This window comes from Capra hircus, assembly GCF_001704415.2.
Source record: "Capra hircus breed San Clemente chromosome X unlocalized genomic scaffold, ASM170441v1, whole genome shotgun sequence".
NCBI classification, from domain to species: Eukaryota; Metazoa; Chordata; class Mammalia; order Artiodactyla; family Bovidae; genus Capra; species Capra hircus.
This window is the reverse complement of record NW_017189517.1, coordinates 7,433,034-7,455,377: the sequence shown is the minus strand read 5'-3', so window position 1 is coordinate 7,455,377 and position 22,344 is coordinate 7,433,034. Positions and strand designations below refer to the sequence as shown.

General features: G+C 39.6%; 1 protein-coding gene across 5 annotated transcripts in view; it reads right to left on the bottom strand.

Annotated features, from left to right (window-relative positions):
• The window catches only part of ATP11C (ATPase phospholipid transporting 11C), a 170,427-nt gene that overhangs the window by 19,562 nt on the left and 128,521 nt on the right, over positions 1-22,344 (bottom strand). For 4 of the 5 annotated variants that reach the window (XM_018044206.1, XM_018044203.1, XM_018044204.1 and 1 more), the window contains exons 22-25: positions 20,779-20,924; positions 16,685-16,744; positions 8,039-8,166; positions 1,849-1,984 (exon numbers count right to left, since the gene is read on the bottom strand). In XM_018044206.1, coding sequence (XP_017899695.1) covers positions 1,849-1,984; positions 8,039-8,166; positions 16,685-16,744; positions 20,779-20,924 — 470 coding nt within the window. The remainder of the gene's footprint in view (positions 1-1,848; positions 1,985-8,038; positions 8,167-16,684; positions 16,745-20,778; positions 20,925-22,344) is intronic. The other variant, XM_018044205.1, reaches the window with a different exon arrangement.

Sequence of the window (22,344 nt, the reverse complement as noted above, 5' to 3'; positions counted from 1 at the left end):
GGTAGCCTGTCGCTTCTCCAGCAGATCTTCCTGACCCAGGAATCAAACCAGGGTCTCCTACATTGCAGGCGGATTCTTTACCAACTGAGCTATCAGGTAAGCCCAGTATAGCTCTAAAGATCTCAAATAAGGACTAATTTGCAGACAAATGAACTCTCATTTTAAAAATAGAGTATATGGTGATATGGTGACAGGGTAACTAGACGACTTATGGTGATCAATCAGTACATACAAATATCAAATCATTATATTATACAACTGAGACATATAATGTTACATGTCAGTTATATCTTAATAAAAAACCGAAATAATTTTGCGGCTATATTACAGCTGTTAGCATGTACACATCAAAGAAAAGTAGATACCATGTATAAATCCGAACGATGGCAATGAATGGCACGTATGCTTACCAAATGCTGTCAAGATCTGAATGCATAACATTAAAACAGAAAATGAAATGTAAAAGGTTTTTAAAAAATAAAAACAAAAAATTAAGGTTAATAGCAAAAAAAAGGATTTGATCAAATGGTGTTATGTTTAACTGCTGATAGTAGTTCTTATTACAATTTTAGCAAACATACAGTAACGTCTAACTCATTTGGACTTCATGAACTCAAAATGGGTGATGAATTAAACACAGGGTGGGTTGAGGCTCCCCATGCACCACTAGTAGAGTTTGCTGAGCAAATGAACCATATCAACAGAATTGTGGGAGAGTATAGTCAGCTGTCTATAATTTATGTGCCAAATAAACATAAAATAAAAAGGTAAAGTTACAGAATCAAGTCATAAAGCTGAAGGGATCTGAGAAATCATACAATCTCATTTCTTCTGCTTACCACTGGGCAAAGGTGACTTCGAAAACTGAAGTGACTGGCCTGAGGATGCACACAGATTCACTAGGGAATTCTTCCTGGCAAATGCTATGTGTGCCTACACTAAAGTACTAAATCTGTATTTCATCAACGCTTACTCAGTGATTAAACTGATTTCTGTTAGTCCAAATTAGAGAGGTTTTAACTGTAGTACCTAATTTCAGTATATCATTCAAATTCACTGAGCCTATCACTTCTGTAGTAGATGGTGATTGCATGGTTCTAAACATAGTCATTGTACTCAGTAAAGTCTTTTTGAAACTTTGCTTTGCTTCACATGATTATAAACTATGAATGACCATAAAAGAGGAAGCTGAGAAGTAGCAAAGAACCTAGTGGAAGCAGCATGCAAGGTGGGTTCGATTTTCTACTGTGCGGCTGCCAAAGACCTCACCCTATCAGCAATTCTCTCCTAGAGCACAGCCAGGGCAAAGTCACCCCAATGCAGGTGCTGACCTATGGAGTTGCTTGCTAGGAAGACACTGACAGGATCAGTGTAGCCTTTCTGGAAAACACTATGCACCCATGTGGAAAAGAAGGAGGAAGAGAAGGGAATTCCCTAATTATTGGGCAAATACTACAAACATATGGCAGCTACCTCCTTGCACTCTAAGCACAGACTAAGAACTGACTGGGGACAGACTTTGCTTTTAAAACAGCAAAAGCCTGGCTCACATCAAAGTGTACAGGTTCAAAGTCTAAAGTCCCAAGAATTCTGTTCATCTAGTAAAAATTACAGCCAAGTTAAGCTTCCAGAGGTTTGCACATAAGCTTTCTAGTTAGGCGTGCACGCAGGAAGTGATTTTTTATTTTGACATTTCAATTGTTCTAAGGATGCTGTGAGAACTAAATACCATACCTTTAAGAAATAATTTGCAAAATGATTACAGCTATAGTATGTGTACGATAGATCCAATGCCTATGGAAAAAAATTAAGCCATGCTTATAACAGCAAAAGACGTAATTTTTTTACCTTTCCATTTTCGTCTAAGGATGTAGTCTGAAAAAGAAAGTAAGTCCCAAAGAAAAACACTGTTCCTTCAAATGCAGCCAGAAATGTCCAGTATAGGAATGGGCCCAACTGTAGCATGGCATTTCCAGATATTTTCCTATTGAGAAATGGGAAAAAAGACAAGTTAATGAATCTCTGTAGGCTGTTTATTTAAAGATACAGTGAAACGCTGACGGTGCGCATGGGGTTTGACCCTGTTTATAGAATGAAAGGAGTTCCTCCTGAGGGATTGGTAGGCTTTCATTAAAAGATCAGATGGAGACACAGGTTTGTCTTTGTGTAATCACCTCCTGTCTGAGGTGTTGGAGCAAGTTGTTAGAATGCTTCTACGTTACAATTCTGGTCACTGACAATATTAATATCATCAATAATAATAATCAGCTCATTTATTGAGTACTCATTATACGCTTATAAAAATGGGTTAAGAGTTTTATATAGTCCATTTGTGTACACACAAAAACCATGAGATAGGTATTCTTATCACTACCATTTTCAAATAATGAGCCTCAAAAAGGTATATCATAATGGTTTCCAAACTCTGATCCACACTGGAATCACAAGGGGATCTTTATAAAGACATTGATGTCTGGCTCCCACTCTCATTCTGATTTAACTGGCATGAGGTATAACCTGGCTAACCAGGACAATTTTAAAACTTCACAAGTAGGAGTTCCCTGGTGGTCCAGTGGCTAAAACTCTGTGCTCCCAATGCAGCCGACCCAGGTTCCATCCCTGGGCAGGAAACTAGATCCCACATGCTGCAACTAAATATACTACATGCTGCAACTTAAGAGTTCTCTTGCCGCAACATAGATCTTCAATCCCACGTGCCACAACTAAGACCGAGCACAGTCAAATTAAAAAAAAAGTACAACTCCCCAGGTAATTCTAATGTGTAGTAAAGTTTGGGAACCACTAATACAGCTATATACCAGAGCTGACTTTAAATCACATGCTCTCAACCAAATAAGCTACCATGACTTTGTAACTATAATTATAAAAATACTTCTTTTAATCAAGATTTCTTTCTGGGAATTTAACCTTTCTTAAGTCTTGTGGTGCCCTTTATATTTTTAAAAAGAGTCAAATAACATGTCTGAAGCTGTACAGCCAGGCTTTGATAAATGGCGGGTGGACAGATCCAAAGTTTAACATCCGTCAAAAATAAGAGTGTTCTGGGTACAAGTCAGGATGTCAAATAAGGCTACCGATTCTAATGGGATAGAGCTACAGAAAGAAGATATAGGTCTGTGCATGGAATTCTTTAGCTTCTATTTCAAATTCCTCTTAACATGTATCAAAAAGTATGTAATCACTCAAACAGAGCACTTGTTGCCAATATTATGAAGACTGTCACTGAGCTATAATGAATAAGAAAGACCTTTGTAATGTAAGTGCAACTGATCCCTGTTCTGTTGGTATGGAGTGCTGTGGGCTTTCCTGAAAAACAGCCATTAAGCAACTTTTACCTACTAAGATGTCCAAGTGCACACAGAAATCAGCAATGGAGCTAGCTGCTGCTGCTGCTAAGTCACTTCAGTAGTGTCTGACTCTGTGCAACCCTATAGATGGAAGCCCACCAGGCTCCTCTGTCCTTGGTATTCTCCAGGCAAGAATACTGGAGTGGGTTGCCATTTCCTTCTCTAATGCATGCATGCATGCTAAGTCACTTCAGTCACGTATGACTCTGTGCAACCCTATGGACAGCAGCCCACCAGGCTCCTCTGTCCATGGAATTCTCCAGGCAAGAATACTGGAGTGGGTTGCCATTTGCTTCTCCACAGCAATGGTGGGGTTGCGTAAAGCTATACGCTGCTATTTGCCCTAGAAAGCTGCAGGAGGAAAGAAGTAACTGCTTTCCAGAAATGAGGTCTACCCACAGCCAATAAGCCACATTCCCAAGGCAACAGGGAGCCACTGGGAAAGCAATTCTCTTAAAGAGCCTTGAAAGGCATGCCCAGCAAATGCCAGCCAATGAGGGTTTTGAGAGTCACTGAGTAGGGTTGAGGCAGGAAGTGGTTCCTGTCTTTCCAGCCAGTCACTGGATTTACATCACGCATTGTGGGAAGAAAGGAAGCAGCGTCATGGTGTGTTGGGTTATAGCTGAAGTTTCCTAGCTGAACTCAGGTGAATGACGGACCTGCTGTAACTTAGAATGTGGTAGCTAATGTGAAGGGGGAGAAGACAATGGCACCCCACTCCAGTACTCTTGCCTGGAGAATCCCATGGACGGAGGAGCCTGGTAGGCTGCAGTCCATGGGGTCGCTGAGAGTTGGACACGACTCAGTGACTTCACTTTCACTTTTCACTTTCATGCATTGGAGAAGGAAATGGCAATCCACTCCAGTGTTCTTGCCTGGAGAATCCCGGGGACGGCAAAGCCTGGTGGGCTGCCATCTATGCCCACACAGAGTCGGACATGACTGAAGCAACTTAGCCACAGCAGCAATGTGAAGGGAACAGGAGGGAATAAAGATGAGGGGTGCTGACCAGCAGCACAGACCTGAGTATTTCCATATAATCAGAGGCAGCAGGTGTACCGAGACCTTTCTTTCACCTTTTAAAGTGGTAGAAGACTATGCCCCTACCCTCGAAACAAGTACTACAGTTTACTTTTCAAATTTCTCTCAAAAAATATGGAAAGATCCATTTATGTCACATTTCACATCAAAATTTTTGGTAAACGCCTGCATTGCTAAGTCCATGAAGGTGACATCTATAATATGTTACATAAGGCCACACGTCACATTAAGTGGTACAAATGTGGAGAAAGCCACGTATGAAGTCTGGAGCTTCCTGTTTACAAAGGAATGCTCAGAGCAATGGAGCAATCTCCAACACAGTGACAGGCTGAGAGCAGCATCTCGTCAGGGCAGGCAGGCAGGAAGCTGCCTTTTGGGCTATGTGATAGGTATGCCCTGGCTTTCATTTCTCCATCAGATGTGGCAACTATACCCTCTATGCAAAATTGTTTAAAAATTCATGACGAGGCTTCCCTGGTGGCTCAGTGGTAAAAAATCCACCTGCCAATCCAGTAGACATGGGTTTGATCCCTGATCCAGGAAGATTCAGGAACAACTAAGCCCATGAGCCACAACTATTGAGCCTATGCTCCCTAAGAGAAGCCACCTCAATGAGAAGCCCATGCATACCACAACTAGAGAGTAGCCCCTGCTTGCTACAGCTACTGAGAGTCCCGCATGTATCAATGAACACCTAGCACAGCCATAAATAAATAAAAGAATAATAAAAACTCATGATCTATACCCATGTGTTGTTACTAAAACTTCATAGAAACCCTTACAAGAATTTGTACTCAATAGCTTGCTTCAAGTTTACAACATTCTTAATGTGCAAAAGTGCTCAGTATAGCCCTGAAGTTATGTGGAGAAGGGTGTTATTAATAGAACAGTAAGATTATATAGCTCCCATCTACTGAAAATTTTGGCATGGCAACCCACTCCAGTATTCTTGCCTGAAGAATACTCATGGATATAGGAGCCTGGTGGGCTATAGTCCATGGGGTCACAAAAAGTAGGACAGGACTGAGCCACTAAGCACATTGAAAATTTACTATGTGCACCACTGTGGGCTTCCCTGGTGGCTCAGTGGTAATAAATCTGCCTGCAATGCAGTAGACTTGGGTTTGATCCCTGGGTCAGGAAGATCCCCAGGAGGAGGGCATGGCAATCCACTCCAATATTCTTGCCTGGGGAATCCCATGGACACAGGTGCCTGGTGGATTAGAGTCCATGGGGTCACAAAGAGTCAGACATGACTGAGAGACTGAGCACATGCATGCAGGCACCACTGTAAGTTTTTCCATGTAGTCACTCATTTAATCCTCCCCCAAACACCGTGATTAGATCTGTTGTTACTGAAGAGGAAACTAAGGCCCATCTCAGTGAAGTGACTTCGGCAAGGGCAGAGCTGAGATTAGGGCATAGGCAAGGCTACAGCTCTTGGTGGCGCTGAACAGGAGGCATTCTGCTCCCCACCACCCAAATCCCTCTTCCACCAGAGTCATTGCACTACTGGTCTTCACTTTAGTTGTTGTCTGAAGACAGAACACTGCTGCTCAAGATTTGAAAACCACCAGCCTGTGGAAAAGAGCACAGGCCTGGTCATCAGGAGGAGGGAAATCGGATCTTGCCCTGGCCTCTCATTATACCCTCTATCCTTAGGCAAGTCGTTTCTGGGCCTTGAGTCTTCATTTATTTAAACAAGAGGGTATGAGAGCTCATGCTCTGGAAGATTTCTCCCAAGGGTGCTATGATTCTTCTGTTGATCAAACTATACCCTTTGCAAGAAATACCAGAGCAGAACACATTAACGCCATGAGGAAGCAATCAGCAAATACCAGATTGGGGGAAACTCTACAAGGTAAATGATCAGGTTTCATTAACAAATAAATTGTCAAAATAACCTACAGATTAAGAGAGTCTCAGAAGCCTATTAACCAACTGCAGTATATGGGCCTTACATACAGTTTCAAATAAGCATGCTATAAGACATGAGTCAACTGGAAAAACCTGAGCATTGACTGGATATTTGATGATATAATGAACTTGTTAAATTTTTAGGTATGGTTCAGTTCAGTTCAGTTGCTCAGTCATGTCCAACTCTTTGCGACCCCATGAATCGCAGCACGCCAGGCCTCCCTGTCCATCACCAACTCCCAGAGTTTACCCAAATGTCCATCGAGTCAGTGATGCCATCCAGCCATCTCATCCTCTGTCGTCCCCTTCTCCTCCTGCCCCCAATCCTTCCTAGCATCAGTCTTTTCCAATGAGTCAACTCTTCGCATGAGGTGGCCAAAGTACTGGAGTTTCAGCTTTAGCATCATTCCTTCCAAAGAGATCCCAGGGCTGATCTCCTTGCAGTCCAAGAGATTGAAGCCAGGTCTCCTGCATTGTAGGCAGACGCTTTACCGTCTGAATCACCAGGGAAGGTATTAGGTATGCTAGTGTACTGAAATAACTATTTTATATAATGATTGATATTTGCTTTAATATAAGTCCTTGATGGAGAAGACAAGGTTATTAATGAAGTAGGATTGGCCGTGAGTTGATATTCAAGCGGAGTGGTGAGGACAGGGAAGTTCACTATATAAATAGTATTGTTGCTACTTCTGGGATGTTTTAAATTTTTCATAATAAATATTTTTAAAATGAGAACAAATTTTATAACTCTGGTTAAGTCTAACAATTCTTAATTGTGAGTTTTATGAGTCATACATCTTCACTTTGCACAAATTAACCTTATTCAACTCTCTCTATTGCAGTTGCTACCCACTATTCAATAATGCTTACAATCTGCAGTAAATTAACATCTTTATCCTTAGCTGTAGTTTTCACTTACAAAAATCCAATTTAATCAAAGGTTAAGGAAATGGGGCTAGTGCCAAGTACCCATGCAAGACAAAAACAACTATTTCCAACTAACACAACATGAATATAAAGGCTTGATGAGTTAATTGTTTTCTTCAACAATGCCATTTTAGAATGGGAGCTAACAAGGCAGGGAAGCTATGTTTCAGGGACAGTTTACAAAAGGAAGCCTAACATAACATCGTCAGTTCAATCTATTATATCTTTGGGTGGCCCTTTTTGGGGTGAAGGAGTTGTTCAGTTGCTAAGCCGTGTCTAACTCTTTGTGACTGCATAGACTGCAGCACGCTTCCCTGTCCTTCACTATCTCCTGGAGTTTGCCCAAACTTATGTCCATTGAGTCGGTGATGCCATCCAACCATCTCCTCCTCTGTCCTCCCCTTCTCCTCCTGCCCTCAATCTTTCCCAGCATCAGGGTCTTTTCCAATGAGTCAGCTCTTCACATCAGGTGGCAGGTGAGGTGGTAGGTAGTTAAAACTAGTCTGTCTTCATCTAAGACTCTAGAACTCTATGACAATGTAGGCAAAGTTTTAGGAACTACTGATTGTGAACTAAATAATTTCACCCATCCAAGTATAAGACATATACCTAGGACAAGTCATTTTCCAACTGGATGATTTAGTTTAAGTAGCTAAAAATTCAGAACAGAACCACGTAATCAAACCAGGAGGGAAGTTCTGTGTCCTTCTGACCTGCAGATAAAATGAAACCCGCAACTTTGAATGTCTGAGGGGATTTTACCTTACATATGTTCAACTTACATGTACAATCGGGGATCTGAGGTCAATGTGTCAATATTGATGTGCTGTTCCAGTAGACTGTAGGCCAGGATGGGCAAGGATGTGAAGCAGATATTGTACATTGTAAGGTAAGCAGCATCATACAGTGGCTGTAATGACAAACCACAAAAGAGAAATAAACGTACTGGAACAATCATCTGCCAGAGGATATTAAACTGTCTAGAAAAATCACAAGCTAAAACAAGACAGTTTCCTTTCATACTTTGTGTGACTGCACAAAAATGTTTTGTAAATAAGGTCACTCTGATGAGTACAGAAAAGAAACTAACATATTGTAATACATCATATTAATATATCTCCCTTTAAAAATAGGCTCTTATTCAGAATGTTTACATGCTATAAACTATTTATAACAGATATTAACCAAGAACTTTTCAAAAAATTTTCAGTGAATGAAGACCAATTAGGTATAAGAGAGGAACTCCTTAGGAAAACTAAATATAAGCAGTGGGCAGCCCATGTCACAGTTTTTTGGGTTGATATTTTACATGCTTTTAAATACCACTATGACCTTTTCCGGACTGTATTTATAATATCAAATATGGCCATTTAGTAAGAACTAAATAAATATATTCACAAAAATCAAAGCTAAATATATTCATATGATCATGATTCTTTCTTGCTCTGAATTCCATAGGCTCCAGATCAAACTTCCTGCTGGTTGTCCCATAGGACAACCTGCAATTCACAATGTCTAAAAGCAAACTCATTCCCTTTAAATCTGATTCCTCCCATGTTCCCTACTTCAGTAAGTGGCCCCACAATGTTTGCAACCCTAGTATATACCTTTGGTGTCTGGTACTGCTTACTTGCTCAAGACATTTTTTTGATTTGAGTGATTCTCTTTCTACTTCATTGGCCATTCCTTCTCAGGCTCCTCTTCCTCCTGAACCCTCTGTGTTGGCGTGTTCCAGCACTCCAAGTCTGGAACTTTATACTAGTTCTCTAGCTGATCTCATACAGTCCTGTGGTTTTAATACAACCCATTCACTGAAAATTCCTGTATGTAGCCCAGACCTGTTTCATATGACCAACAGCCCACTCAATACTTCCTCCTAAATGTCTAGTATCTTTCAAACTTATGTCCAGGACTGAATTCCTGACTTGTCTCACCTGAAATCTGTCTCTCTTGAAGTCTTCCTCATCTCTGGAAAGGGCAACTAAATCTTTTGGATCAACCAGAATTGAAATCTTGTACTTACCCTTGACTCTTCTCTTTTTCACAATCCCTATCCAGTCTATGAAGAAGTGTTTACTGGCTCCACTTTTAAATATATTCAGAACTACATTACTTCTTAGCCCCTCCACTCTGACCATCATGCAAGCCTTTAGTTGATCTCCCTGCTTCTTTTCCCTTTGACCTGTAGCCTATTCTCAAAAAAACCACCTGATCAGCTCTACTAGAAAATAAGTGAAATCAAATAATTGTTTTGTTCAAACTCTCCGGTGGATTCCTTTATCTCTAAAAGTAAAGAAGTTTCTATAATGGTGGGGCTGTAAAGTCCCCCTTGATTTGGCTTCTCTTTACCTGTCTGTCACCTTCTCAGTCAGACCAATCTTGATTTAACGTGCCACGTCCTCTCTTGAACACATTTCCTCCACCCTGTTTTTTCCCTCTTATAGTACTAATCACCTTTTAATTTACATGATAAATTTATTATGTTTACTGTATCTCTCTTCATACTAGAATTTAAGCTCTGTGTGCCCAGGGATTTTTACTTATTTTATTGATAGCTGTAGCTTATGAAAAAGCAAAGCAGCCCCTGACATCCAAGAGTTGGCCTGGCACTCACAGCTAGGCACTGGTACTCTGTAGAACACAAACAATTTCACAAAACAGCAACATCAAACAAGGCCACTGTGACTGTGATGGATGGAGACAAAAACATGACCACTCCATAACCACTTCTGAACACAGACACAATATAAACATTGTCCAGATCACAATAATGACCAACATCTATGTTCTGGCTAATCTGGGTGACTACTACTTCTTGACCAATGACATGTTAACTTCCTGGACAAGATTTACTAACATAGCCAGTCATAAAATTAATCCCATTTGCTAACAGCAGCCAGCAAGGCCCTACTATTTCTTAAACCCTTCCCCAAATCACCTAACTCAAGCCCAAATCTTACAAGACTTTTCTGACACTCTCTTTCTAAGAGGCTCCACTGTTCCTCATGGTATACATTCTTTCTGTTGCATTGACAAATAAACCTAGTTTGATGAACTGCAAGTGTTCTCCTGGCTTTGACAATCTTGAATTCCTAGAAAAGAACTTGGCTTACAGGAAGCATTCAACAAAAAGACTAGAGATTGGAAGCTATAATGTATTTGTATAGGACTGATCTGACATTATAAATATTCCTTTATTGAAAAAATATTAAGGTGTTTATAATGAACCTTGTTGTGATGAAAATATTTACTGAGTTCAATAATTTCTACACAGTGCTACATGGGGAAAAAATATTTACTGAGTGTTTACCAAGTGTGAAGTACTGAGAACAGAGAAGATTCATGCCCTATCTGCAAGGAGTTCAAATTCTAGAGGGGAGGGAATTGCTTCCTGGCCTTTCAGCTAAGATCAAGCGTAGAGGGGGAGGCAGTGTGGTGACTGTATAGCGAGCTGGGAGAGCCTAGAGGAGGGGACCACACTTCTTGCCTGCAGCAGACACAAAGCAAGAGATAATGTATGCAACTTTTTCAATAAGCTTAAAAACATGTTCTACATGTAAGATGGAGACAAAATGTGGTCCACTGGAGAAGGGAATGGTGAACCACTTCACTATTCTAGCCTTGAGAACCCTATGAACAGTATGAAAAGGCAAAAAGATAGGACACTAAAAGAGGAACTCCCCAGGTCAGTAGGTGCCCAATACGCTACTGGAGATCAGTGGAGAAGTAACTCCAGAAAGAATGAAGGGACGAAGCCAAAGCAAAAACAATACCCAGCTGTGGATGTGACTGGTGACAGAAGCAAGGTCAGATGCTGTAAAGAACAATATTGCATAGGGACCCAGAATGTTAGGTCCATGAATCAAGGCAGATTGGAAGTGGTCAAACAGGAGGTGGCAAGAGTGAATGTTGACATTTTAGGAATCAGCGAACTAAAATGGACTGGAATGGGTGAATTTAACTCAGATGACCATTATATCTACTACTGCGGGCAGGAATCCCTTAGAAGACATGGAGTAGCCATTATAGTCAACAAGAGAGTCCAAAATGCAATACTTGGATGCAATCTCAAAAATGACAAAATGATCTCTGTTCATTTCCAAGGCAAACCATTCAATATCACAGTAATCCAAGTCTATGTCCCAACCAGTAACACTGAAGAAGCTGAAGTTGAACGGCTCTATGAAGACCTACAAGATCTTTTAGAACTAACACCCCCAAAAGATGTCCATTTCATTACAGGGGACTGGAATGCAAAAGTAGGGAGTAAGGAAACACCTGGAGTTACAGGCAAATTTGGCCGTGGAGTACAAAATGAAGCAGGGCAAAGGCTAATAGAGTTTTCCCAAGAGAACACACTGGTCATAGCAAACACTCTCTTCCAACAATACAAGAGAAGACTCTACACATGGACATCACCAGATGGCCAACACCAAAATCAGACTGATTGTATTCTCTGCAGCCAAAGATGGAGAAGCTCTATACAGTCAGCAAAAACAAGACCGGGAGCTGACTGTGGCTCAGATCATAAACTCCTTATTGACAAATTCAGACTTAAACTGAAGAAAGTGGGGAAAACCACTAGACCATTCAGGTATGACCTAAATCAAATCCCTTATGATTATACAGTGGAAGTGAGAAATAGATTTCAGGGATTAGATCTGATAGACAGAATACCTGATGAACTGTGGATGGAGGTTCGTGACACTGCACAGGAGACAGGGAGGAAGACCATTTTCAAGAAAAAAAATGCAAAAAAGCAAAATGGCTGTCTGAGGAGGCCTTACAAATAGCTGTGAAAAGAAGAGAAGTGAAAAGCAAAGGAGAAAAGGAAAGATACACCCATTTGAATGGAGAGTTCCAAAGAATAGCAAGGAGAGATAAGAAAGCCTTCCTCAGTGATCAGTGCAAAGAAATAGAAGAAAACAATAGAATGGGAAAGACTAGAGATCTCTTCAAGAAAACTAGAGATACCAAGGGAACATTTCATGCAAAGATGGCCTCAATAAAGGACAGAAATGGTATGGACCTAACAGAAGCAGAAGATATCAAGAAGAGGCAGCAAGAATACACAGAAGAATTGTACAAAAAAGATCCCATGACCCAGATAATCACGATGATGTGATCATTCACCTAGAGCGAGACATCCTGGAATGTGAAGTCAAGTAGGGCTTAAGAAGCATCACTAAAAACAAAGCTAATGGAGGTGATGGAATTCCAGCTGAGCTTTTTCAAGTTCTAAAAGTTGATACTGTGAAAGTACTACACGCAATATGCCCACAAATTTGGAAAACTCAACAGTAGCCATGGGTCTGGAAAAGGTCAGTTTTCATTGCAATCCCAAAAAAAGGCAATGCCAAAGAATGCTCAAACTACCGCACAATTCCACTCATCTCACATGCTAGCAAAATAATGCTCAAAATTCTCCAAGCCAGGCTTCAACAATACGTGAATAGACATTCAAGCTGGTTTTAGAAAAGGCAGAGGAACCAGAGATGAAACTGCCAACATGAGCTGGATCATCGAAAAAGCAAGAGAGTTCCAGAAAAACATCTATTTCTGCTTTATTGACTATGCCAAAGCCATTGACTATGTGGATCACAACGAATTGTGGAAAATTCTGAAAGAGATAGGAATAGCAGACCACCTGACTTGCCTCTTGAGAAATCTGTATGCAGGTCAGCAAGCAACAGTTAGAACTGGACATGGAACAATAGACTGGTTCCAAATAGGAAAAGGAGTACATCAAGGCTGTATATTGCCACCCTGCCTATTTAACTTATATGCAGAGTACATCATGAGAAATGCTGAGCTGGAAGAAACATAAGGTGGAATCAAGATTGCTAGGAGAAATATCAATAACCTCAGATATGCAGATGATACCACCCTTATGGCAGAAAGTGAAGAGGAACTAAAAAGCCTCTTGATGAAAGTGAAAGAGGAGAGTGAAAAAGTTGGCTTAAAGCTCAACATTCAGAAAACAAAGATCATGGCATCTGGTCCCATCACTTCATGGGAAATAGATGGGGAAACAGTGGAAACAGTGTCAGACTTTATTTTTTTGGGCTCCAAAATCACTGCAGATGGTGACTGCAGCCATGAAATTGAAAGACACTTACTCCTTGGAAGGAAAGTTATGACCAACCTAGACAGCATATTGAAAAGCAGAGACATTACTTTGCCCACAAAGGTCCGTCTAGTCAAGGCTATAGTTTTCCCAGTGGTCATGTATGGATGTGAGAGTTGGACTGTAAAGAAAGCTGAGCGCCAAAGAATTGATGCTTTTGAACTGTGGTGTTGGAGAAGACTCTTGAGGGTCCCTTGGACTGCAAGGAGATCCAACCAGTCCCTCCTAAAGAAGATCAGTCCTGGGTGTTCACTGGAAGGACTGATGTTGAAGCTGAAACTCCAATACTTTGGCTACCTTTTGCGACGAACTAACTCATTTGAAAAGACCCTGATGCTGGGATAGATCGAGGGAAGGCAGAGAAGGGGACGACAGAGGATGTGATGGTTGGATGGCATTACCAACTCAATGCATTACCAACTCAATGGACATGAGTTTGGGTAAACTCGGGGAGTTGGTGATGGACAGGGAGGCCTGGCATGCTGCAGTCCATGGGGTTGCAAAGAGTCGGACACGACTGAGCAACTGAACTGAAGTGAACATGGAAGATAGAGATATTTTCCACACACAAAGATTTAAGTTCAGCAAAATATATTACTGAACTAAAAAGTACCCCTCAAAGGTGTTAGATTTCTTTTAGTTCTCAAGGGAGACGACCAGTCTGTTGGCACACTGCACTACATTCTCATTGAAAACCATCCATTCCATTTCTTGGCTTATGAGAAATTGAAAAAAAGAAAAAAAAAACAACCCAGATTGACTGGTGTTTAATTTAGTCTTGAATTTTATTTAAACAAAAGGAGCATCAATCTACTTTTGTTCTACTATGGTACTTTGAGTGTATATGAGAGATAATTATAATTTTTAGATGCATAATCAGAGGAGACAGAAAAGTCCTCAAAACAAACAACAGGTTTAGTTGACAATACTGTTGTTGTGAAACTGTTATGAATGGTATCTTTTCATGAAGAAAAAAGACCAGTCTATTCCAGCCTTACTAAACGAAGAGTTGATTTTTGTTTAAATAATCTGCATTCTGGTGCCATTTCTACCTGCTTCATAGCTCATATCTAAGTTCCTGGGATGCAGACAACACCTGAAGTAGACCTAAACTGAAAAAGGCTGACTAACCTGTATGTATTCCACCAGTGAAGTTGCTTTGTCGTGTCTGACTCTTTGTGACCCCGTGGGCTGTAAGCCTACCAGGCTCTTCCTCCATCCATGGAATTTTCCAGGCAAGAGTCCTGGAGTGGGTTGCCATTTCCTTCTCCAGGAAGATATTCCCGACCCAGGGATCAAACCCAGGTCTCTCGCATTGCAGGCACACGCTTTACCGTCTGAGCCAGGTATTTGCAATAACAGTCTATGCATTCAGCAGCAGCACAAGGCCACAGTGAAAATGAAAGCTATGAACATCACTAACCTCAGATATGTTAGTCATTCGGTCATGTCTGACTCTTTGCGACCCCATGGACTGTAGACCACCAGGCTCCTCTGTCCATGGGATTTTCCAGACAAGAATACTGGAGTGGGTTGCCATTCCTTTCTCCAGGGGATCTTCCTAACCCGGGGGTTGAACCCGAGTCTCCTGCATTGCAGGTGGATCCTTTACCATCTGAGCCACCAAGAGACCTTCCTTTTATCTGGTACACTTTTTCTAAGATGTCTGCCTAGGTTCTTCCCTCTTTTCCTCCGAATCTTTGCCCAAATGTCACCTCATCAGAGAAAACTTCCCAGATCAGGTTGTCTAAAAAAGCAGCTCTCTTCCTCAGTCAATAAATCCCCTATTCACTTATTGTTTGTTTTTTTTTTCTTTTTTTTTTCCTTCAGAGGATGTATCAGTACCCAGCATAATATGTTTGATTGCTGACTGTCTCTCTGCCTATCACTCACTGTACTGCAAGCTCCATGGGTAAGAAATATGATCACTGTTACATTCCCAATACTTAACAGGGCAGACAGTAGGCACTCAAGAAGTATTTGTTAAATGAATTCACATACCAGTTGAGCAACTAAGGAAGGCAAACATCAACTCCTATGAGAACCTTAAGCAGACCCCTGACAGCCCAGGGTTTCAAAAACCCAGGGTTTCCTTTCTTTCTTCATACAATTTTTGTTTGGTCAACATGGTTTTAAAAGCCAGCTTCCCTGTATCAGTTTGCTTCAAAATTTCAAAGTGTCTTTTTAAAACTTGCATTCATCATCCATGGAAGTGAAGAATTACAAATATTTTGATCAATAGCAATCTGAATGTTCAAGAAAAGTATAACTATCAGAATTTTAAAAACTGTTACCAATGCTGTTACTTGCTAATACAAGAAGGCCGATGGCACTTACTGCAGCCAGTAGATAACTAATTCATAAAGTGATCAGCTTAGCAGGCATCATGGGGCTGATGACATGGAACTGATATAAGAGACAGCATACCATATAGCAAAGAGGCAAGTTTAAGAGAAAGATAGCAGTCACTTCCCATTGGAAAGAATACATTCTCTAAAAATACTGCCAAGAAATTAGGGAAAAAATCACTTCCTATCATGAGGAATGGAGCAGGCCTTGAAATACAGAAACTCAGTTTCTAATACCTATGATGATGTTACCAGAAGCTCAGCTTGGTAAAAATCACTGAATTGCTCATAGGTAAACTACAAAATTTCTGAGTCATTGAGCATTATAGCTCCCTTGGTTAGCTATACTTCCACTAGAAGCAATGCAAAATGTATTTCAGCTGTTAAAAGAAACCTACAAATGTGCCTGCTCATCCAACCACTTACATATCAAGTCAACATATAGCACATTCTGTATGCGAAAAATGTTCAGAAAACTACAGAGGGCTACAAGTATAGAATTCTTTAACTAATCCAAGGCTTTATCCAGGAATTACTGCTTCTTGGCTAGCTTAAACATCAATGTTTTTTTTTTTTTTCTAGAAAATCAACTTGAGAAAATGTAAAGATAAAAAATTTTATTTGATGAAATATAAATATAGTATAACATTTTAAAGTCATTGGAAGACATTATATACACTGACAAAAAATTTTTTTAAAGGATCTCAATTCTAACAGGATGTACCAAATAACTTTCAAAAAGAAAATAACAATAAGACCATTACTGAAGCAAAGACATAAAATTTTGCTATTGGTCAAAAACTAGGCCAAGAAGATCAACTGTTGAACCAAGAGGGAAAAAAATCCTTTTATTTTGGATATACCTCTTTAAGTCTCTACAATCCAGTACACAAAAGGTAATTTATTAACAGCAAGTATAAACTACATTACAACAAATACCTAGGGAAACCAACCTGCTGTGAGAATCCACAGAAGAACTGGTACAAAAATTGTGGCAAAATGAAACAAAGGTTCTGGAAAAAAAATGAAGAAAAGGTTTAATATGTTTCACTCCATCAACTTTTTGAAACTAAAACAGGAAACTGTACTCAATAGTATAGGCAGTCCTAAATGCTTCTAATGTCACAATGCGATAAGCTTCCACTCCTGAGTTGTAAGGAAACAATTCAAAACAATAGATTACATTCATATTGATATCAACTTCTGCTCTTCCCAGGCAGAAGATAACCTCACTTACTTTATGAGATCCTCTTGCTGTTCTAGAGAAGAAATGAGCTCATATAATATGAACACCTAATGGTACTGCACCTTAAATGCCAACTGGGTTTGTAAAATCATCACAAAGTAGACTGACATAAAGCTCTAAGTGTATATTTTAAAGTCTGTTAATGCCAATAAATAGTCAGGAAATTATTATAGTATATATTGACACAAACAAGTATCAACTAATGGTTTATTGCCTTTGTTACTGCCTAATTAAACAACCAACTATTATTATTGATCATCTACTACAAGTAAAGATGACACTGTGTGATACAAAAAAACAAAACCTCTCATTTCTAAGCGAGTTATCACTTAACTGAGAGAATATGAAAAACTGATTAAAAAAATACAAGCTGAGAATGCATAAGGCAGTAAAAGCTACCAGGTGAGAGGATAAGTACTAAAATTAATGTCTTCAGGCAAAACTACCAGCACTAATGTTTTCAAATGACTGCTGTCCTTCAATATAGGCTTTGACTGTTTTTGAACACTGCTGTCACTTGCTCACGTGTCTCTGGATTTCTCTTTGGGCAGCCACTTCAATAGTCCATTTTTGAGCCACGTCAAAAAACCATCTCTTTCCTTCTGTCACACGTTCTCACTTAGCTAATTTCCCATTCTGCGAGACTTGAGGCTGTTTTTAAAAATCCAGTGGATTCTTTGCCGCAGCTGAGGATATTTAGGTAAATACACTGCAGGCTGTGGAGGACATTTCTAAAGAAAAATGCTACACATCTTTTGAATAAGTTCTACAGCACCAGAGTGTCAGAGCTCCCAAGGTCATCATCTGGAAGGGCAACACTCATTTGTATGGATCAATTCTGGCAGAATGCAATATACTTTCGGTCGCCTTTCTACAGTACTTTATGTATATAAAAGAAGTGCTCTGAGGAAGAGACAGTGCTAGGTGTGGATTAAGGGGGTGCTTTGTGGGAAGGGGAGGTTTGACTCTCCCATAAGAGCAACAGTTCCATGAAAACAAGGACTTTGCCTGTCTTATTTCATTATGAATTCTCAAGGGCCTGAAATAATGCTAGGCACATGGTAACACATTCAAGCATATTTGTTGACTGAATGAAAAAAGAAGTCAGACTTTGAACTAGGTGTTAAAGATGAATACGATATGGTGATAGCAGGAACCAAGGCAAGACCATATGTATTTTAAACATATCATGTAGCACAGGGTGGGGTGCCTTAAAAGCCAGACTAATTCTTAGACAAAGGATTGTGAAGTTTCTGGAGGACAAGTTGAAAAGTGGCATTTTCTAAACATTAACCTGGCTGAATTATGTAACCGAGTGGAGAAACAGAAAGCAGGAAGACCTGTCACTGCAGGGTAATAACAACTGGAAGATGCAAAGGCAAGATAAGAGGAAGGAAGGCATCTTAGCTCAGCCAGAGTGGGCAAACATATTAGAGATCATCTTGGGACGAAAGGCAGCATAAGAAAGGAATTATGCTAAGTCAGTAACTAAGGTAACAATGGGCACAGAGATTCTAATGAAGACAGAGGGCTTCTGCATAAATAATCCGCTAAATTGAGAACAGGGATATGTAACGTACTGATCACTGGTAAACATTAGCCATCTTAATACTTCTTTTGTTTTTCTTAACAGAGTGCTCCTTCCATCTGGTGGCAGTTGCTTGAATTGCAGGCCAAATTCTTAAAGAGGCAAACAAGCTTCTGGAACAGGGTCAGAATGCTAGGCAGATATGTATGGCCAAAGCTTCATGGGCTCCCCTTCAAGGGGGAGGTAAGAGAGAATAACCATCCATCCCCACATGAGGCTGTTAAGTTACTGAGTCCAAGGCCCCACAGACTCTATATAAATAGCATAACCACACCGAAATGGCGGAAAAGGAAAAAAAAAAAAAAGTAACTTTGGAAACAGTATTTTGACTACATACTCTAAGGCTAAAGAAATAAAGACAGAAGTGCGCACACACATATTTAAGTTAGTCAGGCTTGTTTCTCACAGGAATATATGAGTTAGCAATTCTGGAACTACTTTAAGTATAAACTTGAGGATTTAGCAAATAAATAAATAATGCAAATGAGAACCAGGTTTCTCACTGCTGAAGAAAGGAGATACTAATATGGAAAAGGGAAAGGTCAGATAGAATGAACCTTGTGTTGGCTTTAATCAAAGGTATCCATACAAACTGAGTTCAAGTATTGAGTTTATATGGATACCAACGACAATGAGCACAACGAGCACCAGATCTAGATTTCTAAATACCATTTGTTAAAAAAAAAAAAAAAAAAAAAAAAAAAAGGACCAGAGATCCTTGGAGAAAAGTCTGAATCCAGGGCTGGAGAAGGAAAAAATACAAGAGGCGCCTAGAACATCATGTGGTACCAGAAAACAAACAAGACTTAAAAAAAGGTGATGTTCAGGGATGGGTATACTCAATGGGTATAAAGTTTTAGTAAGTTCTAGAGATCTGCTATACTTAAAGGACTGTATTCTTCCACTTAATAATCTGTTAAGGAGATAGAGCTCTTGTTACATGTCATCACAATAAAATAAAAAGTTAATGATGGGGACATGGTGAAAGGACGTGGGCACCAAGTCTGTGACAATCTGAGTAACAATGAATGATGGTAATGAATTTCAACACAGAATAAAGTATCTGGTTTAGTGGGAGAGTTCTCTTTTCAAACAAAATTACACAAGCAAAACAGGTGTCCTGAGACCCTCAAAACACCATCTGAATCAATGTATCAAAGTTGACATTATCATGAATGGGACATCCTGATAACACATCCTCCTGATATGATGCCCTCAGCAGGTTGCAATAACGCTTCTGTGGTAATTGTGCCCAAACTTGAATCTAATAACAGGCAAATATTAGACAAACCCAAATTGAGGGACATTCAACTAACTAAATGGCCAGCATTCTTCAAACATGTTAAGATCATAAAGACAAAAAAGATAGGAACTATCCCAGGTTAAAGAAGACTAAGGAGATCAGGATCCTTAAATGCAGGCATGAGTCTGAGATGGACCACAAAACAAATATCTGTGGGACCATTAGCAAAATTCCAATACAGTATATAGACTAGTTAATAATGTGCTAATTAATATCAATTTATTGATCTTGGTAACTATGCTGTGTGTTATCTAAGGTGCTAACAGTTGGCAAAGCTGAGCAGAAAGTATACGAGATTTCACTAATTTTGCAACTTTTAAAAAGTATGAAATTATCTCAAAATGAAAACTGAAAAAACTTCAAAAAAATAAACAGAACAGAATATAGGATAAGAGATCAAGTTCTGGTACACGGTTAAAACAGGTAAACCTAACGTATATGTTGCATAAATTATATCTAAATTTATATATTATATATCATTTATATTACTATATATCATATAGTAATGTCAATAGGATAAGTCATTGTTTGGTGCAAGGGTGGAGAAGATTGGAAAAGCACAAGAGAACTTTCTGGGGTGATAGATGTCGTCAATATTTGATTCTGGTGGTAGTTACATGGGCGCAAACATTTGTCAAAATCAAGATATTAACATTTAATGGGTACACTGTACTGTATTTAAACTATACTTTAAGAAAATTTACTTAAAATTTTTCATCTCAAATCTCTTTCATTAAAAGGAATTTCTGGTTTCTGATTCATTAAATAGAACACCTCTCTTTTACTGACCACAAATTTCAGGGCTAAGACACTAAAAGAAATATGAAAAAAGAACAAAAAAAACCCCTACAACCAAGCTAAGTCAATGCTGTGTTAAACGCTCATAAATTACAAATATTTTATCACATACCTTATAGAAGAAATACTGGACAAGGTGTGCGATTCTCACATAATATAGATGTCCATGAGCCAACAGCAGTTTCTTTAAATGTTTAAACTTTGGGACCGCATAATCGCTATTCCTGGATGCTTGGCGACCTTCTTTGCCTTTAATACCTAAAATAAGACAATCTCTATAGGGTATTTTTATAGAGTAAGTAATCACCTCATCTGTTACTTCCATGTTTTTCTTGCTTACAAGTACAGTTCAATTGAATAGTTTAGCTTTGTTTTCTTAAGCAAAAAGTGCTTTTATCGGTGAGATTTATCAATAAAAATTGTTTAATTGGCAATTACCTATTTATAACAAAATATAAAACAATTAATGAAATCATTATTTTAATCATGATAAGGCAAAAATTATACTGAGGAAAAAATTTAATCTGAAAAATATCTTGAAGGTACTTGGTTAGTGATTAATTATACATGGCACCAGACTAGGTGCTATGTTAAAGCAACTCAGAGACCTGGGGTTTATGGTTTAAGAGCTCAAAACTGAAGAGTTGTAATGAGATGGTTAAGTCCTCATACCAAATGATACTCTGAGCAGTGGTTAGCTAACACTTAGTCCTGTCCAAAATGTCCATAAACCAGCTGATTCACACCAAAGATCATTGAAATTTGCTCTTGTCCAAAATGCCCATCAGCATACTCGGTCTACACCAAATAGTTCTGGACAGCACCAAACTTCAAGGGGGCTTCTCAGGCTGCTCTGTGGTAAAGAATCCACCTGCCAATACAGGAGATGTGGGTTCAATCCCTGGAGGGAAGTGGAGTTCCCCTGGAGGAGGGCATGGCAACTCACTCCAGTATTCTTGCCTGGAGAATCCCATGGACAAAGTAGCCTGGCAGGCTACGGTCTATAGGGTCACAAAAGAGTCAGACACGACTTAGGGACTAAACAACAGAATTTCAAGGACTTTTTTGTGTGGACAAAATGCACTATGGACATTTTAGACAAGATCAAATGTCCTGCAAGGCTGAGTAGCAGCCCATGCTCAAGCTTGAGCCCATGAGCTCAAGTGGCTTCAGGCCATTTCTGGTCAGTAGCCCATGAGTCGAACTAGAGTTCCCCAGTAAATAGGGTTACTTCCAAATGGAAAGAATTTGGGAATCCAAACTGCTTTATAATAATCTCCAAAATACTAATAATGCTATTATTTTCTCCCCCTCCAAAAAAATGCTGGGGTGTTAGGATCGCTGCCTCCCAGAAACCTAACAGGGGGCAAAATGGTGAGGTCGTAGATAAGCTGTTGTTGCATGCCAACATGTAAATTCATCACTACAGCCCAAACGACCATGCATAGATATCAGCATGAGGAAAATTAGCCAGCCAGTTATTATTTCTGAGTTCCAAGCAGTTAAGGACCTCAAAAGATACAGTGTAGCAACATAAGCAGGCGATCTGGCCAGTGGTGAAAAATCAATAAAATTTCCTGCACGCTGGCAAAAATGAGAGCTAAATGATCAATCACACGGCCAAGAGGTTTCAGAAATTTGGTTTACTTGGCTAATAAAATAATATCCTCCAGCCTGG